General features: G+C 39.6%; 1 protein-coding gene and 1 pseudogene across 2 annotated transcripts in view; one reads left to right on the forward strand and one right to left on the reverse strand.

Moving 5' to 3' along the window:
• The window catches only part of EIF2AK2 (eukaryotic translation initiation factor 2 alpha kinase 2), a 54350-nt gene that overhangs the window by 30108 nt on the left and 4371 nt on the right, over nt 1-19871 (reverse strand). Inside the window, exons 2-10 of one of the 2 annotated variants that reach the window (XM_023216343.2) lie at nt 14328-14493; nt 13148-13279; nt 12682-12802; nt 7402-7550; nt 5494-5617; nt 4731-4807; nt 4496-4589; nt 3196-3230; nt 1381-1443 (exon numbers count right to left, since the gene is read on the reverse strand). In XM_023216343.2, coding sequence (XP_023072111.2) covers nt 1381-1443; nt 3196-3230; nt 4496-4589; nt 4731-4807; nt 5494-5617; nt 7402-7550; nt 12682-12802; nt 13148-13266 — 782 coding nt within the window. In that variant the 5' untranslated portion in view covers nt 13267-13279; nt 14328-14493. The remainder of the gene's footprint in view (nt 1-1380; nt 1444-3195; nt 3231-4495; nt 4590-4730; nt 4808-5493; nt 5618-7401; nt 7551-12681; nt 12803-13147; nt 13280-14327; nt 14494-19871) is intronic. The other variant, XM_023216344.2, reaches the window with a different exon arrangement.
• On the forward strand, nt 13998-14782 carry LOC111545387 (annotated as a pseudogene).

A 19871-nucleotide genomic window follows, 5' to 3' on the forward strand; every position in this document is an offset into this window, starting at 1 on the left:
TTCCTACACCCCTTCATGACCTTTTAACAGAAAACATAACCCTAATCTATAAATGCCTTTTTTGAAAGAGCTGACCCTCTGGTCGGCGATTATCCCACTTCCAGGGCCAATCAGGCCAACAAATTATTTCAAACCTATTACAACTCCCTACAACGCCTTAAGTCACAAGACCCTCCCATTGAAGGGCCCCTAATTAAACACACCCCCCCTTTGACAAGAAGCCTCACTTTGCTTTTCAGCCTCTGAGGGAAATTTCCCTGTAAGATCCTTAACACTTAACCAATACAACCGCATTATCATTGTTAAACACCCCGCTGACCATCACACTAACCAAGTTGACTACCAAGTATCACCTGAAGTGAATGGAGCATTTCTGCAACCCACTCGTTCTACAGCCCCTCCCTCAACCAATGCCTCTGGCCTAATTTGTGCTGTCCCTAGAGCCCACCTTTATCCATGGCTCAATATTAATGGTGCAACATCTAATCGCATTAAGTGTGTAAAAAAATAACTCTTCCTATATTGCTACTATAGTGGGTGTCTCCTTGACCTCCTCCTTGTCCACTTGGAGTAATGAACCACAGGAAAGAAAAAACACCCCATCTTTAATTCACTTGTTTTCTTTCCATATCTCCACCTGTATTTATGACAAAGGCTTATTTTTTGTGTGTGGCACCAACACATATCTTTGTCTCCCCACCAACTGGACTGGAACCTGTACCCTAGTTTATCTTTCTCCCTCCATTGGAAAAGTTCCTCCCAGCCAACCTCTGCCTGTTCCATCCATCCAATATGTTAGGAAGAAGAAGGTCATCCACGTCATTCCTTTAATGGCTGCCTTGGATATAACCTCCAGACTTGGATTCGGAGCAGGCAGATTGGCCACTTCCTTAACATACTTTAAGGCTCTTTCCACAGAATTACAGGGTTCTTTAGAAGATATGGCCTGAAGCATTATAAGAGTCCAAGACAAACTAGACTCCTCGGCTGGAGTAGTCTTCCAAAATAGATGGGGACTAGATCTAATAACGACTGAAAAAGGGGACCTCTGTCTCTCATTGGGTGAGGAATGTTGCTTTCATCTCAACCAATCAGGGCTAGTAAAAGACGCTGATGAAAAACTTAAATAAAGGGCCAGAAAGCTAAGGGGATATCAAAACAACCGAATAGATTGTTGGTTTGGGAACAAAATCATAACGTGGGTCGTCCCATTCCTGGGCCCCCTCCTAATGAAACGCCTAAGACTCATGTTCTGACCCTGCCTAGTTAACCTTATTCAAAGATCTTCAACCAACAGGATCATGGCCATTTCACAGACAACTACCCAAAAACATCTACCTACAGCATTACCCCTTCTTTCTTCAGCACTTACAATCTTACCTTGCATCCGCAGTATACTTTGTTTGTTTCACGTCAGGAGGGTCAAATCTAGGTGCCAAAGATCTAAAAATTAAGAGTTGAATGTAAAACTCAAATAAAATTGAAATCATATATAACTTGTTTAGTGTTAATGTTAACCTTTTTCTTTCTTTTTTTTTTTTTTTTCTTCAGAGGCAAGGTCTCACCCCATTTCCCAGCCTGGAGTGCAGTCGTTTGATCATAGCTCACTACAACTTTGAAATTCTGGGCTCTGAGGAGATCCTCCCACCTCAGCCTCCCAGGTCGCTGCGACTACAGGCATGTGCCACCATACCTGACTAATTCTTTTTATTTTTTGTAGAGACAGGGTCTCTCTATGTTACCCAGTCTGGTCTTGAACTCCTGGACCCAAGCCATCCTCCCACCTTGGCCTCCCAAAGTACTGGGGATTACAGGTGCAAGGCACAGCACCCAGCACCCAGCCAACTTTTTTCTTTTTTTTTTTTTTGAGACGGAGTCTTGCTCCATCGCCCAGGCTGGAGTGCAGTGGCCGGATCGCAGGTCACTGCAAGCTCCGCCTCCTGGGTTTACGCCATTGTCCTGCCTCAGCCTCCCGAGTAGCTGGGACTACAGGTGCCAGCCACCTCGCCCGGCTAGCTTTTTGTATTTTTTCAGTAGAGACGGGGTTTCACCATGTTAGCCAGGATGGTCTCGAACTCCTGACCTTGTGATCCGCCCGTCTCGGCCTCCCAAAGTGCTGGGATTACAGGCTTGAGCCACCGCGCCCCGCCAACTTTTTTCTTTATAAAACTATATACTTACAGTTCTCCTCTGGCCTCTAATACTTTTGCATCCCTCCTCTGGTTCCTTTTTGCACCTTCGAGCACTCATTGTTGATGTGTCACTAACCTCTGCTTTTCTTTCTCCAGACTCAAAACCTCAGGAAATATATCTCCTTACACCCTCATCCTAGCTGTCATTCCTCACTGATGATAAGCCACTTGCAAATGGAAGTTTAAACACCACCTAAAACTGAACATATCCAAACCGCTGTCTTCTCTCTAAGCCCTTAACTCCTCAACTTTCTTAACACCATTAGTGCCATGGTTCTTCACTGCATCCTGTTCAAAGTGAAGCAATCTTCAAATCCCTTCTCCTTTACTTCTTCTTCATGCTTTCACTCAGCTATGGGAACCTATCCCCTCAAGTCATGTCCACTCTTCCTTTACAGTCTTTGTCACACATTCTCTCATCCCTCCTGACTGCCACAGTAATCGTGGCTGAGGGCACCTCATGTACAGAACTCTCTTCTCTCCATCCAAGCATCTACATCAAGAATCATCTTTCTTTAATACATCTATCTACTGTTCAGAATATACTGGTGGCTCATAATGGCTCCTACTGCCATCTTACTCTCATTTCTGACTATATTTACGTCGTTGCCTTTCTCTTCAGTTAATTGACATAGCATTTGACCTTTTCATAATCCAAGTTTTTATGCTATTTTAATCTTACTTGTCTGCAAAATAATACACTTCTCTTGAAAATACTTCTACAGTGAAAACAGCCCAATTCCTTGCCAGCCTCGTACAAAATAATGCTCTTAACCTAATTACTCGAGTGATACCCCCATAGGGCTTTATGTCTACAGTGTAGCATGTGCATATATTCAAATATCTCTCGACACATCTAAAATTATTTTATAGATTTCAAGCTTTCTGCTTCTGAAACTCTGCTCAAATAAGGGTGTACAATACCCTACAAGTATTTAAAACAATACATAAGTCTGAAATAAAACTTCAGATCAAAATATGTTCAATGCATAATGATACTCACCTTTTTGCCTTCCTTTGGTTATTTCTGAGACCATTCTATAACAAAAGAAAATGAGAAATAGTTTCAGACGACTAAATCAATCATCTTCCTTTCTCTTGTTATCTTTCCTCCTGTATTTCCAGATGGGTCGCTGACCAATTTCTTAGTCCATCAACGTCTGTATTCTCATCAAGCCCTCTATAAACACTTAGTATTGTAAGACTTAACTTTCTGCCAATCTAATGAGTTTAAAATAGTATCTAATTGTTTTGATTTACATTTTCCTGATACCTAGTAAAGCAGCTTTTAATATTTGTTGCCCATTTGGGTATCCCTTCTCTGAACTATCTGTTTATATACTTTGTACATTTTTCTACTGAGTTGCTTGCCATTTTCTTATTGATTTTGTAGTTCTTTATAACAGAATACTCTTGTAACACTAATCGTCAAAAGCATGGATTTTGCTTTAAGTTCAACATTGCCTGCTTATGTGCACCAAAAAGTTATCTGTTTTTTGTTTGTTTGTTTTTGTTTATTTGTTTTTGAGATGGGGTCTCACTATGTTGCCTAGGCTGATCTCAAAGTCCTGGGCTAAAGCGATCCTCCCACCTTGGCCTCCCAAGTGCTGCAGACTACAGGCATGTGCCACTGCACCAGGCTAAAAAATTATCTGATTTCAAGTTTACTTTTAATGTTAAATTTAATTCTAATTTTTTAAAACAGAAATAAACTATATTAGAGAATCTTTAAATATTATCCCATTGGTAGGAGAGAAAAGCGAAATCATAGGAATATATTAAAATATAGGGGTGAGTGAGGAAAGACAGAAGTGACGTGTAGAAGGGTGAGGAATGGAACTTAATTTTAAAAAGAATCAAAAGGCTGCTGAGCTGGGCGTGGTGGCTCATGCCTGTAATCCCAGCCTTGGGGAGGCTGAGGCGGGCAGAACATGAGGTCAGGAGCTCGAGACCAGCCTGACCAACATGTTGAAACCCCGTTTCTACTAAAAATACAAAAATTAGCCGGGTGTGGTGCATGCGCATGTAATCCCAGCTACTCAGGAGGCTGAGGCAGGAGAATCGCTTGAACTGGAAGGCAGAGGTGGCAATGGGCCAAGATCTCGCCACTGCACTCCAGCCTGGGTGACAGAGGGAGACTCAACCTAAAAAAAAAAAAAAAAAAGGCTGCTGAATATTATCATTTAGTAAGAGTGCATAAGAAAAAATATAAAAATTATGGTGGAATACTGGAAGTTATTTTTAAATGAGGAAACGCACAGAAAAATAAGATTAAGTAGGAAGCTTCGAGACTAATATGATACCGTAAACAATGAAGAATTGTTTAAACTGCCACTGTTAGAATTTACCCCTGATGTATCTGCTGTGACGTCACTTTCAGATGATGAATCAGAAGCACTAGAAGAAAAGGGTGTAACTATTAGTTTATTAATTCTGTTTTTATCACTTCTTTCTCTAAATTCTCCTTAAACATAAAAATTTATCTTTCAGACAGAAATATGAATATGTTAAATATCTCAATTGTTTGTCTACACTTACAGTGAGTTGTTCACTAAAGGGTTGCTTTGGGAGTCACACGTAGCAGCACAAGAACCAGAGGACATGGAGTCAGGTTTCTGAAAGAAAGAGAGTCCCTTAGTAGGCTTAAATGCAACTAATTATTTCTCTACAGAGGCTCAGTTTCTGTGTACTATCACATTTATTTCAACACATTTACCAAATCCACAACCATAAACAATTACAAGATTAATAACTTATTTTATGGATGTTTGGTCTGGATTTTATTTTATTTTATTTTTTATTTCATTTTTCTGGATCACAGGACAGATAATTTTTTTGTTTGTTTCTTTTGAGACAGGATCTGGCTCTGCTGTCCAGGCTGAAGTGCAGTGGCATGATCTTAGCTCACTGCAACCTCCACCTCCCAGGCTCAGGCAATCCTCCCACCTCAGCCTGCCAAGTAGCTAGAACTACAGGTACATGCCACACACGCATCTAATTTTTTTTTTTTTTTTTTTTGTAGATTCATGGTTTTGCCATGTCGCCCAAGCCAAGCTGGTCTGAAACTCCTGAGCTCAGGATATCTACCTGCCTTGGCCTCCCACAGTGCTGGGATTACAGGTGTGAGCCACCACACCCAGCCATGGCCCCATGGCACATGGCTCATTGGTGCAACACAGAATGGAGGAATCATTTTGCTAAATCACTGGCTGTCTTGGCATAATGTAACCACAGTCTAACCTGAAGTCAACTTCAGAGGGAATTTTAAAACATAAAAATTTAATCCAAAGGCAATACGTACCACTGAGGTTTCTTTTGATATCTCAAGAAATGCAAACTTAGCAGCCAATTGTTTTGCTTCTTGTTTAGTAGAACCTGTACCAATACTATATTCTTTCTGTCCCATTTTGCATTTATAATGAAATCTAGGAGAAATCATAGAGGGTACTTATCCAAACATGAAAAATATAGTAAATCCAACTTATGATTAAAAAAAATATAACATTAACAGAGATCTTAAGATAACACCAATTTATTAGATAGATTTATAGTTCATATTTTGCATAATTTAAACCCTCAGTAACCTGCCTAACCAATTTCTCTGAATAACCAGGATCAGTTGACATCTGAGCTTATATTTTCCAGGCAATTTCTAATTTTTGGTTGCTTTGCTGAAAGATCTGGCACAAAGGCACTAAGTGGTGATTTTTTTTTGTTTCTTTAATTCCCCAAAGGTCAAAAGATATGGAGGTAGAAAAGAAAGAGGTCCAGTGAATTTTTTCAGCAGTGCTCAAATGGGAAGGAAAAAGCCAGCAGAGAAGGTGGGTTTGACAGGAGAAGCTATGAAGTTACAGTGTAGGGGAAGAGCAAAGCATGGATTCTGCTCTAACTTCAACATTGTCTGCCATCTGCTTATGTGCAGAAAAATTTGAGAAAATCCCCGCAGTGTAGATTCCCTATACTAAAGTCCACACTCTCCCATTAGATGTAAGGACATTTGTGGTTAGGCCAGGATACTTGGACAATTATATAAGAACTATTTTTAAGGGATAAAACAATGGACATGGCAATTTATATCACAGAGTTACTGCATATTACTGCAAAATGATTCCAGTATTTGAACTCCTTTTCCTTTGTGTTTCTATTGGAGGCCATTGATAGAAACACATCCAAACAGGGTGAGTCTTCCCTGCTAGACCCTGAATTAAATAGCTGGGTTGAGTGACTGGATCATTTCTATAGCTCCTATTTTTTTCAGACACTGTCCCTCTGCAAATAGATTTCTTCTTTCTTTTAGGTATCTAACGTTAGAGAGCATAATTCAAAGAAATAAAAAAAGTGAGCTATAGAAAATAAAATAGTCTCTTAATTATCAAGATTGACTCAACAGAGTCACTTTTACTATTTCATTCCAATGAATACTATCACATGTTTTTCTTCCCGTTTTTGGCCCAAAAGCCATGACTGTGAATAGCTGAGTCAATTCATAGAACAGTATCCTAAAGTGATGATTTGAACTATTTGCCATGTAGATATTTTTTTTTCTTCTTTCTCATTAACTGGTTGGTTGTAGTTGAAAAACAATCACCTCATACTCCTTTGATTTCTGCTTTTTTCAGTTCCAATCCATTCTTTATCCTCATTTCCACACGTCTTAGCTCAGTGGTGACATTCTTAGTAACTTTGAAACTCCAGCTTATCTGTCTCATCAGATCCCTCAAATCCTGGTCTCCTCTCAGTCTACAGCTAAAACTCATTCCTCCTGATACATGGTTCATTTAATCAAATTTGAAGGACAAATACCTGAACAAAGAGCTCCCTGATCTGACAAGGGTGAAGAGTCATTCTATACATGTGGCAGAGAGGTTTTCAGACAGTTACCACCATCATGTCCTCAATGACGAAAAGATCTCTGCATTCTTTGAGCAGTGGCACCCTGTACCCTCTTGTTCCACAGACTAAACCATCCAGCTACACCTCTGAAATAAAGGATTACCCTAATTTGATCAATTACGGTAAGTGGGCTCCATGGCTTCAGCAATTAAGCATTTTAATTACAAATTATAAATCAAATTACTATAAATCATATAAAACCTTCCATATAGAATGTTTAAAAGGACACATATTTCTGGAAAATTAGACATGAAAATAAACCAACTTTATTGCTTAGATACAATGAAACAGAAAGAAAAGCCAAATTATGTCTTACCCTTCTGGCCCATGTACCCCTGATATACATGGTTCATAATTTACAGTTAGTCTTTTCTTCTGGGCAATTCTATTGACAACGCCTATGTAATTCCCAATGGATAATCCTTCCGGAGAACTGGTTGTTGTCAATGAAAAAGGACTAACTGCCTACAAAGAAAAAAAAATTCTTGTTTGATATAAATGACAACAAAGATTTAACCTTTTAAAATGACAACAAAGATTTAACCTTTTAAAAATCATTCTTCTAATAAAATTACTAAATGAGCAATGTGAAAGACAGCTTGGATGTTATATATTTTCCTATTATATTACCTTGAGTAAAAGTGTGACTATCTATGTCCCTCTACCAGAAAAAAATCTACAAAGATAGATTTTAACAATAGGAAAGAAGTTGCTTTTTCTTGTTTGTCTTTGGAAAATACTATAACACGTTCTAGCTTTTTATGTTCTTTCTAATCTCAAAAAATGAGGCAAGAGATACTGGATCACAACTTAATGAAAAAGATGAATATAATAGCGTGATTTCTACTATTGTTATCTCTACCTTTTTTTCTTAGTCCAACAAAAATCTTGTCCAGAGTTTTGCTATTTTATTTTTTAAATTTGTTTGAGTCAGGGTGTCACTTTGTTACCTAGGCTAGAGTACAGTGGTGCAACCTCAGCTCACTGCAGCCTTGACCTCCTGGTTTCAAGCGATCTTCCTGTCTCAGTCTCACAAGTACCTGGAACTACTAGTACACACCACCACACCCGGGTACTTTTTTTGTACTTTTTGTAGAGACAGGGTTTGGCCATGTTGCCCAGTCTGGTCTCGAACTCCTAAGCTCAAGTTATCTGCCTGCCTCAGACTTCCAAAATGCTAGGATTAGAGGTGTGAGCCACCACACCCAGCTGAGTTTTGCTATTTTATTAATCTTGTCAAAAAACTAGCTTTTGGTTTTATTGATCTTTATTTTTTTTCATTTTATTTCTTTTATAGTAATTTCAACCATTGTTATTTTCTTTCTTCTGCTTTTTGGGGGTAAGACGTTCTATTTTTTTTCTAACTTCTTGACTCAATTTTCTACCTCATTAATAATTAAATTTGTAATTTTGCTTGATTTTTTTTAAAAAAAATTTGGTTAGAAGGATATCTTTAAGTAGATTTTTCAAGAAAGACTCTTGAAACCTAAATTTTCCCAAAATTTTCCAAATCTGAGAATGGTCCTCTGTTGTCTAAAATGTAAATGACTTCATGTCTCATTTTATAAGCATTGCTACACTATCTCCTGGTTTATAATGTTGCTGTGCACAGCATGAAACTTTAAAAATATTTATATTTTACATAGTTTTCTTCTCTCTAGATGCTTATAGAATTCTTTCCTCATCTCTGGAGCACAGTACTTTCATAAGAATCAATGTTGGGGCCAGGTGCGGTGGCTCATGCCTGTAATCCCAGCACTTTGGGAGGCCGAGGCAGGTGGATCACGAGGTCAGGAGTTCAAGACCAGCATGGCCAACATAGTGAAACCCTGTCTCTACTAAAAATACCAGAAAATTAGCTGGCCATGGTGGTGGAGGCCTGTAATCTCAGCTACTCGGGAGGCTGAGGCAGAGAATTGCTTGAACACGGAAGGCGGAGGTTGCAGTGGGGAGAGATTGTGCCACTGCACTCCAGCCTGGGCAACAGAGCGAGACTCTGTCTCAAAAATAAAAAATAAAAGAGAAAAAAAGAATCAATGTTGGTCTGGGTGTTTCTAAATTTTCCTATATCTATTAAGTTGTTTTAATCTGTAGCCAAGTCTTTATTTCATAAACATTTTCTGCTGAAATCTCTTCAGATCATTTTCTTCTGTACTATTTACTCTGTTCTTATTTTCAGGGATACCAGTCACACGTATATTGGTTCTCCATTATCTGCTCTCTGTAAACACTTGGCTCTCTATATCCATGGTTCCAAATCCCTGGATTCACCAATCACAATCAAAAATATTTGAAAAAAAAATGCTGGTTGCATCTGTACTAAATATATTCAGTTTTTTTCCTTGTCATTATTCCCTAAACAATACAGCATAACAACTACTTATAGCTGGCTGTGGTGGCTCATACCTGCAATCCTAGCACTTTGGGAGGCTGAGGTGGGTGGATTGCTTGAGCTCAGGAGTTCAAGACCAGCCTGGACAACATAGTGAGACTCCATCTCTACAAAAAATACAAAAATTGGCCAGGTGTGGTGGCTCGTGCCTGTAGTCCGAGTCAGTTGGGATGCTGAGGTGGGAGGATCACCTGAGCCTGGGGAGATTGAGGCTGCAGTGAGCCTTGATCATGCCACTGCACTCCAGCCTGGGTGACAGTAAGACCCTGTCTCAAACAACAACAACAACAAAAACTATTTACATAGCATTTACATTGTATTAGAGATATTATAAGTAATCTAGAGATGATCTAAAGGATAATCATGTACTGCATAATGACATTTTGGTCAACAATGGACTGCATATATGACAGTGGTCCCGTAAGATTATAATGGAGCTAAAAAATTACTGTCATCTAGTGAGGTCATAGCCACTGTAATGGCTAATTTTTTGTATTTTTAGTACAGACAGGGTTTTGCCATATTGCCCAGGCCATCTCAAACTCCTGGGTTACAGCACCATGCATTACTCACATGTTTGCAGTGACACTGCTCTAAACAAATCTACTGTGCTACAGTCTTATAAAAAAGTCTGGCACATACAATTATGTACAGTACATAATACTGGATAATGATAAGTAACTGTTACTGGTTTATATATTTACTATATTTTTTAATCATTATTTTAGAAGGCACTCTTTCTACTTAAAAAAAAAAAAATGTAAACTGTAAAACAGCCTCAGGCAGGTCCTTCAGTAGGTAATCCAAAAGAAGGAATTGCTACAATAGGAGAGAATAGCTCCATGTATGTTATTGCTCCTGAACACTTTCCAGAGGGACAAAATGTGGAGGTGGAAGACGGTGATGCTGATGATCCTGACGCTGTGTAGGCAGGCTGGTGTGTGTGTATGTGTTGTAATTTTTTTCTTTCTTTTTTTTTGAGACAGGGTCTTGCTCTATTGCCCAGGCTGGAGCGTAGTCACAAGATCACAGCTCACTGCAGCCGTGACATGTCAGACACATGATCCTCCTGCCTCGGCTTCCTGAGTAGCTGGAACTACAGGCATGTGCCACCAAGCCCGGCTAGTGTTTTGTATTTTTAGTACAGACAGGGTTTCACCATGTTGCCTAGGCTAATCTCAAACTCCCAAATTCAAGTGATCCACCTACCTTGACTACCAAAGTGCTGGGATTACAGGCATGAACCACCATGCCCAGCATTTTTTTTTTTTGAGACAGGGTCTCATTCTGTCACCCAGGCTGGAGTACAGTGGCATAATCATGGCTCCTCGACATCCCAGGCATGAAACACTGTGCCCAATCATGTTTTAATTTTTTAACAACAAAGTTTAAAAGTTAAAAAAAAGAAGTTTAAAATTCTAAAAATAGAAAAAAGCTTATAGAATAAAGACGTAATGAAACAAAATATTTTTGTACAGCCATACTATGTGTTTTTGTTTTTGTTTTTGTTTTGTTTTGTTTTTTTGAGATGGAGTCTTGCCCTGTTGCCCAGGCTGGAATGTAGTGGCATGATCTCGGCTCACTGCAACCTCCGCCTCCTGAGTTCAAGCAATTCTCCTGCTTCAGCCTCCCAAGTAGCTGGGATTACAGGTGACCCCCACCACACCCGGCTAATTTTTGTATTTTTAGTAGAGACAGGGTTTCACCGTGTTGGCCAGGCTGGTCTCAAACTCCTGACCTCAGGTGATCCACCCGCCTCGGCCTCCTGAAATGCTGGGATTACAGGCATGAGCCAGTGTGCCTGGCTGCGTTTGTGTTTTAAGCTAAGTGTTACTAGGAAAGAGTCAAAATGTTAAAAATAAGAAGTTTATAAAGTAAAAGAGTTACTGTAAGCTAAGGTTATTTATTATTGAAGAGAAAAATTTTTAATAAAATGAATGTAGCTTATGTATACAGTGTTTATAAAGTCTACAGTGGTACACAGTAATGCCCTAGGCCTTCACATTCACTCACCACCCACTCACTGACTCACTCAGAGCAACTTCCAGTCCTGCAAGCTCTATTTATGCATGGTATGTGCCCTATATGGGTGTACTTTTGCTTGTCTTTTTTTTTTTTTTTTTTTTTTTTTGAGACAGGGTCCCCAGGCTGGAGTGCAATGGCACGACCTCAGGCTTGCTGCAACCTCTGTTTCCCGGGTTCAAGCAATTCTCCTGCCTCAGCCTCCCAAGTAGCTGGGATTACAGGTGCCTGCCACCACACCCAGCTAATTTTTTGTATTTTTAGTAGAGATAGGGTTTCACCATGTTGGCCAGGCTGGTTTTCAACTCCTGACCTCAGGTGATCCACCCGCCTCAGCCTCCCAAAGTGCTAGGATGACAGGTGTGAGCCACTGCGCCCGGACTTTTGTCTTTTATACTGTATTATTACTGTACTTTTTCTATATTTAGATATGTTTAGATTCATGAATACTAAATTGTGTTAGGATTGGCTACAGTTTTCAGTACAATAACATGCTGTACAGGTTTGTAGCCTAGGAGCAATAGGCTATACTACATAGCCTAGGTGTGTAGTGGTTACTCCTTTTAGGATTGTGTGAGTACTTCTGTGATGTTTGCCCAATGAGAAAATTGCCTAAGGATGCATTTCTTACAATGTATTCTCCTTGTTAAGCAATGCATAACTGTATATGGGAAGATGCAAACAGGTTATATGCAAATACTATGCCATTTTGTGTAAAAGACTTGAGCATCAGTGGATTTTGGCATCCACAGGGAGTCCTGGTACCAATTCCCCGCAGACAGTGAGTGACCGCTGTACATCATTCTCCCTATAATCACTTTCATCTCTTTTTCCTCTTATACTGCACTTCCTCAATTAGATGGAGGGGACTCATCCCAGAACCTGTCAGCTCATTTCCCACTGAACACTTCTCACCTTTCCATATTTGTTCAATTTTAGAGTATTTAACTGCTGCTGACACTCTGAATAACTATTCTCCAGCTTTGCCCACAGTGTCCTGGGTGTGTGGCTCTCACTCAGGGTTTCATAGAAATGAAGATGGGGGGAATGACTGAACCAAACTCTTGAATGTAAGGTAGCGTGTGAATGGCTTTACTATGTATGGAAGTATTTTCTCAGAGAGAGAAACAGAAAATGCATTTGCAAGTTCCCATTTACTAGGAAAAAAAGGCAATCACTCACCTTGCTTTCCTTATTAAGTATCTCAACAGCTAATTTGGCTGCAGCATTTTTTGCTTCCTTCTTTGATCTACCTTCAGCTTCTGGAAATTGTCTTTTATCTGATATAACTCGAAATGTAAACCTGATTACAAAAAGAATATTCATAAAATACTATACACCTCATGCACTATCTAAAAACAAGTGCTCTAGTCATCACCGCCTCCTATGACTACCTTTGAGGGTTTGAACGTACATTCAATATAGAATTTAAGCAGTCACCCCAAACAGTAAAACAGCATGTCTTGTTGAAGCATGGAAAGGTTTCTACCCTCTCTTCTCTCTGGAGTCATCTGTGGCTCCAAAGTGGTCACCGCTTTATGCCAAGCGGACTCTCACAAAACAAAAGTGTTGACCTCAAAGTTGTGCCAGAGTTGCCATTCCCCCAGTTTACATTTATAAGATCATATCATTGTTTATAGCAACTTACCTCCTATCATGTGGAGGTCCTGTATTAGGCAGTTCTTGATAGCTAAGTTTTATTCCCTGCTTCTGACGGTATTTATTAAGTTGCTCCATGAAGAAACCTGGTGCAAGATCACCAGCCATTTCTTCCGGTATCCTACAATGGAACAGACATTTGAATGAGTGTTGCTCACAGAACATATTTAACCTGAGTTTCCCAATGCAGTTTAGGAGACAGAGGGGTTGGGGAGACTCTCCTTTATAGGACTCATCTCAGTCCCACATAAATGCCGAGACTTTCTTTCAAAACTGTTCTTTCTTTCTCACTCACTGCACAATAAAGTTAATTTCTCCAAATTTTCTACTTTGAAAACTCAACTTGGCCAGGGGTGGTGGCTCACACCTGTAAAATCCCAGCATTTTGGGAGGCCAAGGCGGGTGGATCACCTGAGCTCAGGAGTTCAACACCAGCCTGGGCAACATGGCAAAACCCCGTGTCAATTTCAAAATTGTTTTAAAAAATAAAGGAAAGAAAAAAAAACTCAGCCGGTCAGTGAAAGGGGGTCCTTCTCTTTAACTCTGCCCTGTGCTTCCACTTCGTATCAACTACATGTTTGTCTACCTGCTTAAAAAAGTAAAAAGGCTGCAAGAGTGTAGAATGTTTTATGTTCAGAAGAAAAAAGTTTAGAGTATATGTAATAAGTAAAGTGGAGTGGCAGCACGGGGACAGGCTGGGAAACGGGTAGGCGAGTGTAGCCTGTGTGGATGCGGATCCTGCCCGAAGCCGGGTGGAGGAGAGCTCAAACTAAGGGTGATCAGCCCGTGACCTAGATCTCTGGACAAAATAAAACAAGGAAAATATGTCAGAATCAAGAATGATGGATCGATGTTCAGTTGGAGTCCAGCTTCGTACTACAAATGAGTGCCATAAAACCTACTATACTCGTCACACAGGTTTTAAGACTTTGCAAGAACTGTCATCAAATAATATGTTTTTACTTCAACTTAGAACTGGAATGACACTTTCTAGGAACAATACAATTTGCTTTAATCACATAAAAATTTATGTTGACAGATTTGAGAATTTACAGAAGTCGTGTTGTGACCCATTAACATACACAAAAAACTAGCCCCCCAAAATTTGCATGTAATTGCCTTAGATGATGCCACTTTTCTGAGTGCAATATTTAAAAGACAGCTTGTACCTGGTTGGAAGCTGTGTCCAAAATGCACGCAGATAATCACAGAAGTGTAGATGTCAATTCTGAAGACCACCAGAGAAGGAAATCTTAGTCAGATGGAAGAACTGTTAAAGCTTTGAGGTCATGACAATTTATAAATCCGCAAGGCAAACTGAATTTGCTCCAGAAACTGGTAAAAGAGAAAAAAGAAGGCTTACAAAAAATGCAACCGCTGGTTCAGACAGACAAGTGATACCAGTGAACGCTAAGGTCTATGATAGCCAGGGTCTCCTGATTTTTAGTGGGATGCACCCCTGTGACTGCCTCGATGAAGATTGCTTAGGATGTTTCTATGCTTGTCCTGCCTGCGCTGTCCTGCCTCCAAGTGTGGAGCGGAATGCCGCTGTGACCGCAAGTGGCTGTATGAGCAAACTGAAATTGAAGGAGGAGAAATAATTCATAATAAACATGCTGGATAATCTGTGGCATCAAACTAGGGGGCCTTTAAAGGTCTTTAATTCTAAAATTCTCTTACTCTAAGATACATTTTAAGCTTGATTGTCAAACGACAAAGATTTTAAAACCACCTCAATGTGCACTAATTTTTCATCTTGGGTGCTTTAAGATTCACTATTTCATATAAATTCAGATAGGCTATTTCTCAGTAGTCAGCATTACCTGTCTGGACCAGTATAAACAAGTAGGGTGTAGGCAGTCCTTGATTTGCACGGTTCCCATGTGCACAAATTTCAGTGACCTAAATTTAGTTTAAATACCAGTTTCCTTACCATGAAGGAAAGGAAACTGGTGTTGTTTAATCCTAGGTTAAAATGTTAGTTAGCACAGTATAACTCTGAGTAATTACGTGAAGTACAAACTTCTCTGCTAGTTCTTCAGTCTACAAATCACGATGTAAATAACAGATACGCTTCATGATCAGTGACCGGTTGTATTACTTCTTTCAAATTCTTCCAGTGGTTGGTCCCTGTGCATCTGTTATTCAGTTCACTCACAGCAGAGCACGTTGTTACGCTGTCTCTTTGTCCTCCACTTGACATTTTATAGAAGTGAACCATCAAAAGAACTGGCCAACAAAGATGAAAGTCCAGGAAAGCAATGAAAAATGGTAACACTGGGGCCGGGCGTGGTGGCTCAAGCCTGTAATCCCAGCACTTTGGGGGGCCGAGATGGGCGGATCACAAGGTCAGGAGATCGAGACCATCCTGGCTAACCCGGTGAAACCCCGTCTCTACTAAAAAATACAAAAAACTAGCCGGGCGAGGTGGCGGGCGCCTGTAGTCCCAGCTACTCGGGAGGCTGAGGCAGGAGAATGGCGTGAACCAGAAAGGCGGAGCTTGCAGTGAGCTGAGATCCAGCCACTGCACTCCAGTTTGGGCGACAGAGCGAGACTCTGTCTCAAAAAAAAAATAAAAAAAGAAAAATGATAACACTGGAAGTGAAATTTGAATCAAACATAAATGGATTTGTAGAAGAAGCCACTGATTACAGGAATGTTGTTCTTGCTGCTGTGCATTCGTAGGAACTTAGCGAAGGCAAACTTATCAACACAAATAAGAAAAGTGATTGCAATAAAGATAAATATGTCCCAGAGAAAGTGATGGTTAAAAACAAAACAAACAAAAAAAAAACTTCACACTAAAGAATATTTACTGTGAATACAGAAATACTTCACAACATTGAAACACAAGCAATAAAAGGGTGGAAGCTGACCCAAACTTAAAAGGAATATGACAGTTTACTATGAATAGAAAAGATGCTTACTCAGTATCATAAGTTACTTGGCAGAAAAAAAGGCAATCTCTATTGAAACTACTTTTCACAATGAAATAAAACACTTTAATCCACACTGCACTAAATATTTTTAAATTTTTTGCATTTTTTCCTATATTTACAACTGATCTTAAGAGTTTTTAATATTTTAGCAGAATTTTAAAGGTCATGGAACAATCATCATTTTCCCCATTGATTATTAAGGTTGCTTTGCACGGCCATTTTTCTGGTCCCACAGTACCATGCAATATGAGGACCGCTTGTAGCTGGGAGCAATGCGTGCTTCAGGGAAAACTGATTTTCATAGAACTGACTAGTTGAGTGCTAAACTATTTTGGAAACGCTCTACATATCTAAGTGCTAAAATATATCTCTCTTCTCCCCAATGATTCTTTAAATAAAAAAGTTTTAATACTAAAAAAAATAAGTGTATGAAATCATGAAGGATTTAACTCACCTTGCTTTAGGTGATAGATTGCCCTATGACATCTCAAAAATCTCCCCTCTGAATTTTGCAGAAATCAATTTTAGGACAATTTAACCACTGAGTAAATTAAGACCTCTGTTGATAGGTCTCACTGGACCAAGTCTATAGCAATGATTTAAATTATCAACAAAATTTAGAGGATATAAAATATAAATGTACAAGCCAAAACTATAAAACTCTTCGAAGAAAATACGGGGTAGATCTTCATGACTTTGGATTTGGTGATAAAATCTTAGATATGACAGCAAGAGCACAAGCAACAAAAGAAAACAGAGATAAATTGGGCTTCATCAAAATTAAAAACTTTTGTGTATCAAAGGACACTATGAAGAAAATAAAATGACAATCTACAGAATAGAATATTTGCCAATCATATATCTGATGAGGGTCTAGTAGCCAGATAGATAAAAATTCTTACAGCTCAACACAAAAAGACAAACCACCCAATTAAAAAATAGGCAAAGGGACTTGAACAGACATCTCTCCAAAGAAAATATGTAAATGGCCAATAAGCACATGAAAAGATACTCAACATCATGGGTCATTAAAGAAATGGAATTCAAAACCACAACTAAATACCGTTTCGCACCCACTAGTATGGCAATAATAATAATAATCAGGAAATAATAATAAAAAAAATCAGTGTTGGTGAGGACATGGAGAAACTGGACCCCTCAAACATTGCTGATAGGAATGTAAAACAATACAGTTGCTGGGGTTCCTCTAGAAGGTAAACTTTGAATTATCATAAAACCCAGCAATTCTATTCCTAGGTATTTCAAAGAATTGGAAAACAGGTTTTCAAACAAATACTTAGACAGGAATGTACATAGCAGCACTGTTAACAATAGCCAAAAGGTGGAAACAAACCAAGTGTCCATCAATGGATAAATGGCGAACAAAATGTGAAATATAGCTACGCAGTGGAATATTATTCAGTCACAAAAGAAATGAAGTACTGATACATGCTACAACATGGATAAATCTCAAAAACATTATGCAAAATGAAACATCCAGACATAAAAGTTCACATATATTGTATGATTCCCATTTATATGAAACTTCCAGAATAGGTAAATCCACAAAGACAGAAATCAGATCCTGTAAAACTGTTCATTCTTCTTGGAAAGCTCTTTTGATCTTCTTTCTTCCAGGGCCACTCTTTCTGTTTTTCGTTTTTGAGACAGGGCCTCACTCTGTTGCCCAGGCTGGAGTGCAGTGGTATGATCTCAGTTCACTGCATCATCTGCCTCCCAGGTTCAAGCAATCTTCCTGCTGCAGCCTCTCAAGTAGCTGGGACTATGGGACTACAGGTGCCCACCACCATGCTAAATTTTGTATTTTTGAGGTTTCCCTGTGTTGGCCAGGCTGGTCTCCAACTCCTGAGCTCCAGTATCCACCAGCCTCAGCCTCCCAAAGTGCTGGGATTGCAGGTGTGGGCCACCACGCCTGGCTGGGCCACTCTTTTTAACACACCTTAACCTTTGCAGGCTCTAAATGCTGGCATGGTCCAACAAGCCTCTTCTCTTCATTCTATACTTTCTCCTTAAGGTGATTTCTTTCATGTCCATGATTTCAATGATCATCTATATGCCATTACCTCTAAAATTTACATATTCCTTATGAACCGCTTTGAGTTCCAGATCTCTCTATCCAAATTCTCCACTTGAACGTCTTGAACGAACTTTAAACTCAAAATATCCTGTACTGTATTTATGATCTTCTCCCAAGCTGGTTTGAAGTTTCTTTTCACAGGAAATGACTCCACCATCTATCCAAGTCTGAAAGCCATGAATCTGGGAGGCATCCTTGACATTTCCTCTCCCTGCCTTCTAATCTATAACTAAGTCCTATCATCAAAATCTTTCTACTTCTCAAAGATGTCTACACTTACCATCCTAGTTCAAGTCACCACCACCTCATTCCTGGATTGCTGTGAGAATCTCAGAACCAGTCCCGACAGCTACTTCAATTCCTTCTCTACCCTGCAACCATTGTGATTTTTTTTTTAATGTTTTAAAATTGTGATAAAATATACATAACATGAAATGTATTCTTTTTCAATGTATTAATTCCCTGCCTTTAAGCACATTCACAATGTTGTGTAGCTACCACCACATCCACATCCAGAACTCTTAATCTTTCCAAATAGAAAGTCTGTACCCATTAAACACTAACTCCCCATTTCCCAGTCCTTTCAGTCTCTGCTAACCTCTTTTTTTTTGTTTGTTTTTGAGACAGGGTCTCGCTCTGTTGCCCAGGCTGGAGTGCAGTGGTGTGATCACAGCTTACTGCAGCCTTTAACTCCTGGGCTCAAGCGATCCTCCCACCTCAGCCTCCCAAGTAGCTGGGACCATAGGCGTGGGAACCATGCCTGGTTAATTTTTTATATTTTCTAATTTCTTTTCTGCCTCTATAAATTTGCCTGTTCTAGGTACCTCAGATAAGTGGACTCAAACAGTATTTGTCCTTTTGTGTCTGGTTATTTCACTTAGCATAATGTCTTCAAGGTTCATCTATGTTGTAGTATATGTCAGAATTTCTTTCCTTTTCAAGACTGAATAATATTCCGTTGTGTGTATATGCTACATTTTGTTTATCCATTCGTTTATGAATGGACACTGGTTATTTCAACCTTTTGGCCATCATGAATCATGCTGCTGTGAACATTGGTATAAATATATCTGTTTAAGTCCCTACTACTGAATATTAGTGGTATATACCTATAAGTGGAATTGAATCACATGGTAATTCTGTTTAACTTTGTGATGAACCATCAAATTGTTTTTCACAGTGGCTACACCCATGTTACATTTCTACCAGCAATGCACAAGGGTTCTAATTTCTCCACATCTCACCATCACTTGTTATTATCTGTTTTCTTTTTTAATACAGACACATCACGATCTTTTTTTTTTTTTTTTTTTTTTTTTTTTGAGATGGAGTCTGGCTCTGTCGCCCAGGCTGGAGTACAGTGGCCGGATCTCAGCTCACTGCAAGCTCCGCCTCCCGGGTTTATGCCATTCTCCTGCCTCAGCCTCCCGAGCAGCTGGGACTACAGGCGCCCGCCACCTCGCCCGGCTAGTTTTTTGTATTTTTTAGTAGAGATGGGGTTTCACCGGGTTAGCCAAGATGGTCTCCATCTCCAGACCTCGTGATCCGCCCGTCTCGGCCTCCCAAAGTGCTGGGATTACAGGCTTGAGCCACCGCGCCCGGCCAATCTTTTTAAAACATCAATTCAGCGGCCAGGTGCGGTGGCTCATGCCTGTAATCCCAGCACTTTGGGAGGC

This window comes from Piliocolobus tephrosceles, chromosome 15, assembly GCF_002776525.5.
Source record: "Piliocolobus tephrosceles isolate RC106 chromosome 15, ASM277652v3, whole genome shotgun sequence".
Taxonomy (NCBI): Eukaryota; Metazoa; Chordata; class Mammalia; order Primates; family Cercopithecidae; genus Piliocolobus; species Piliocolobus tephrosceles.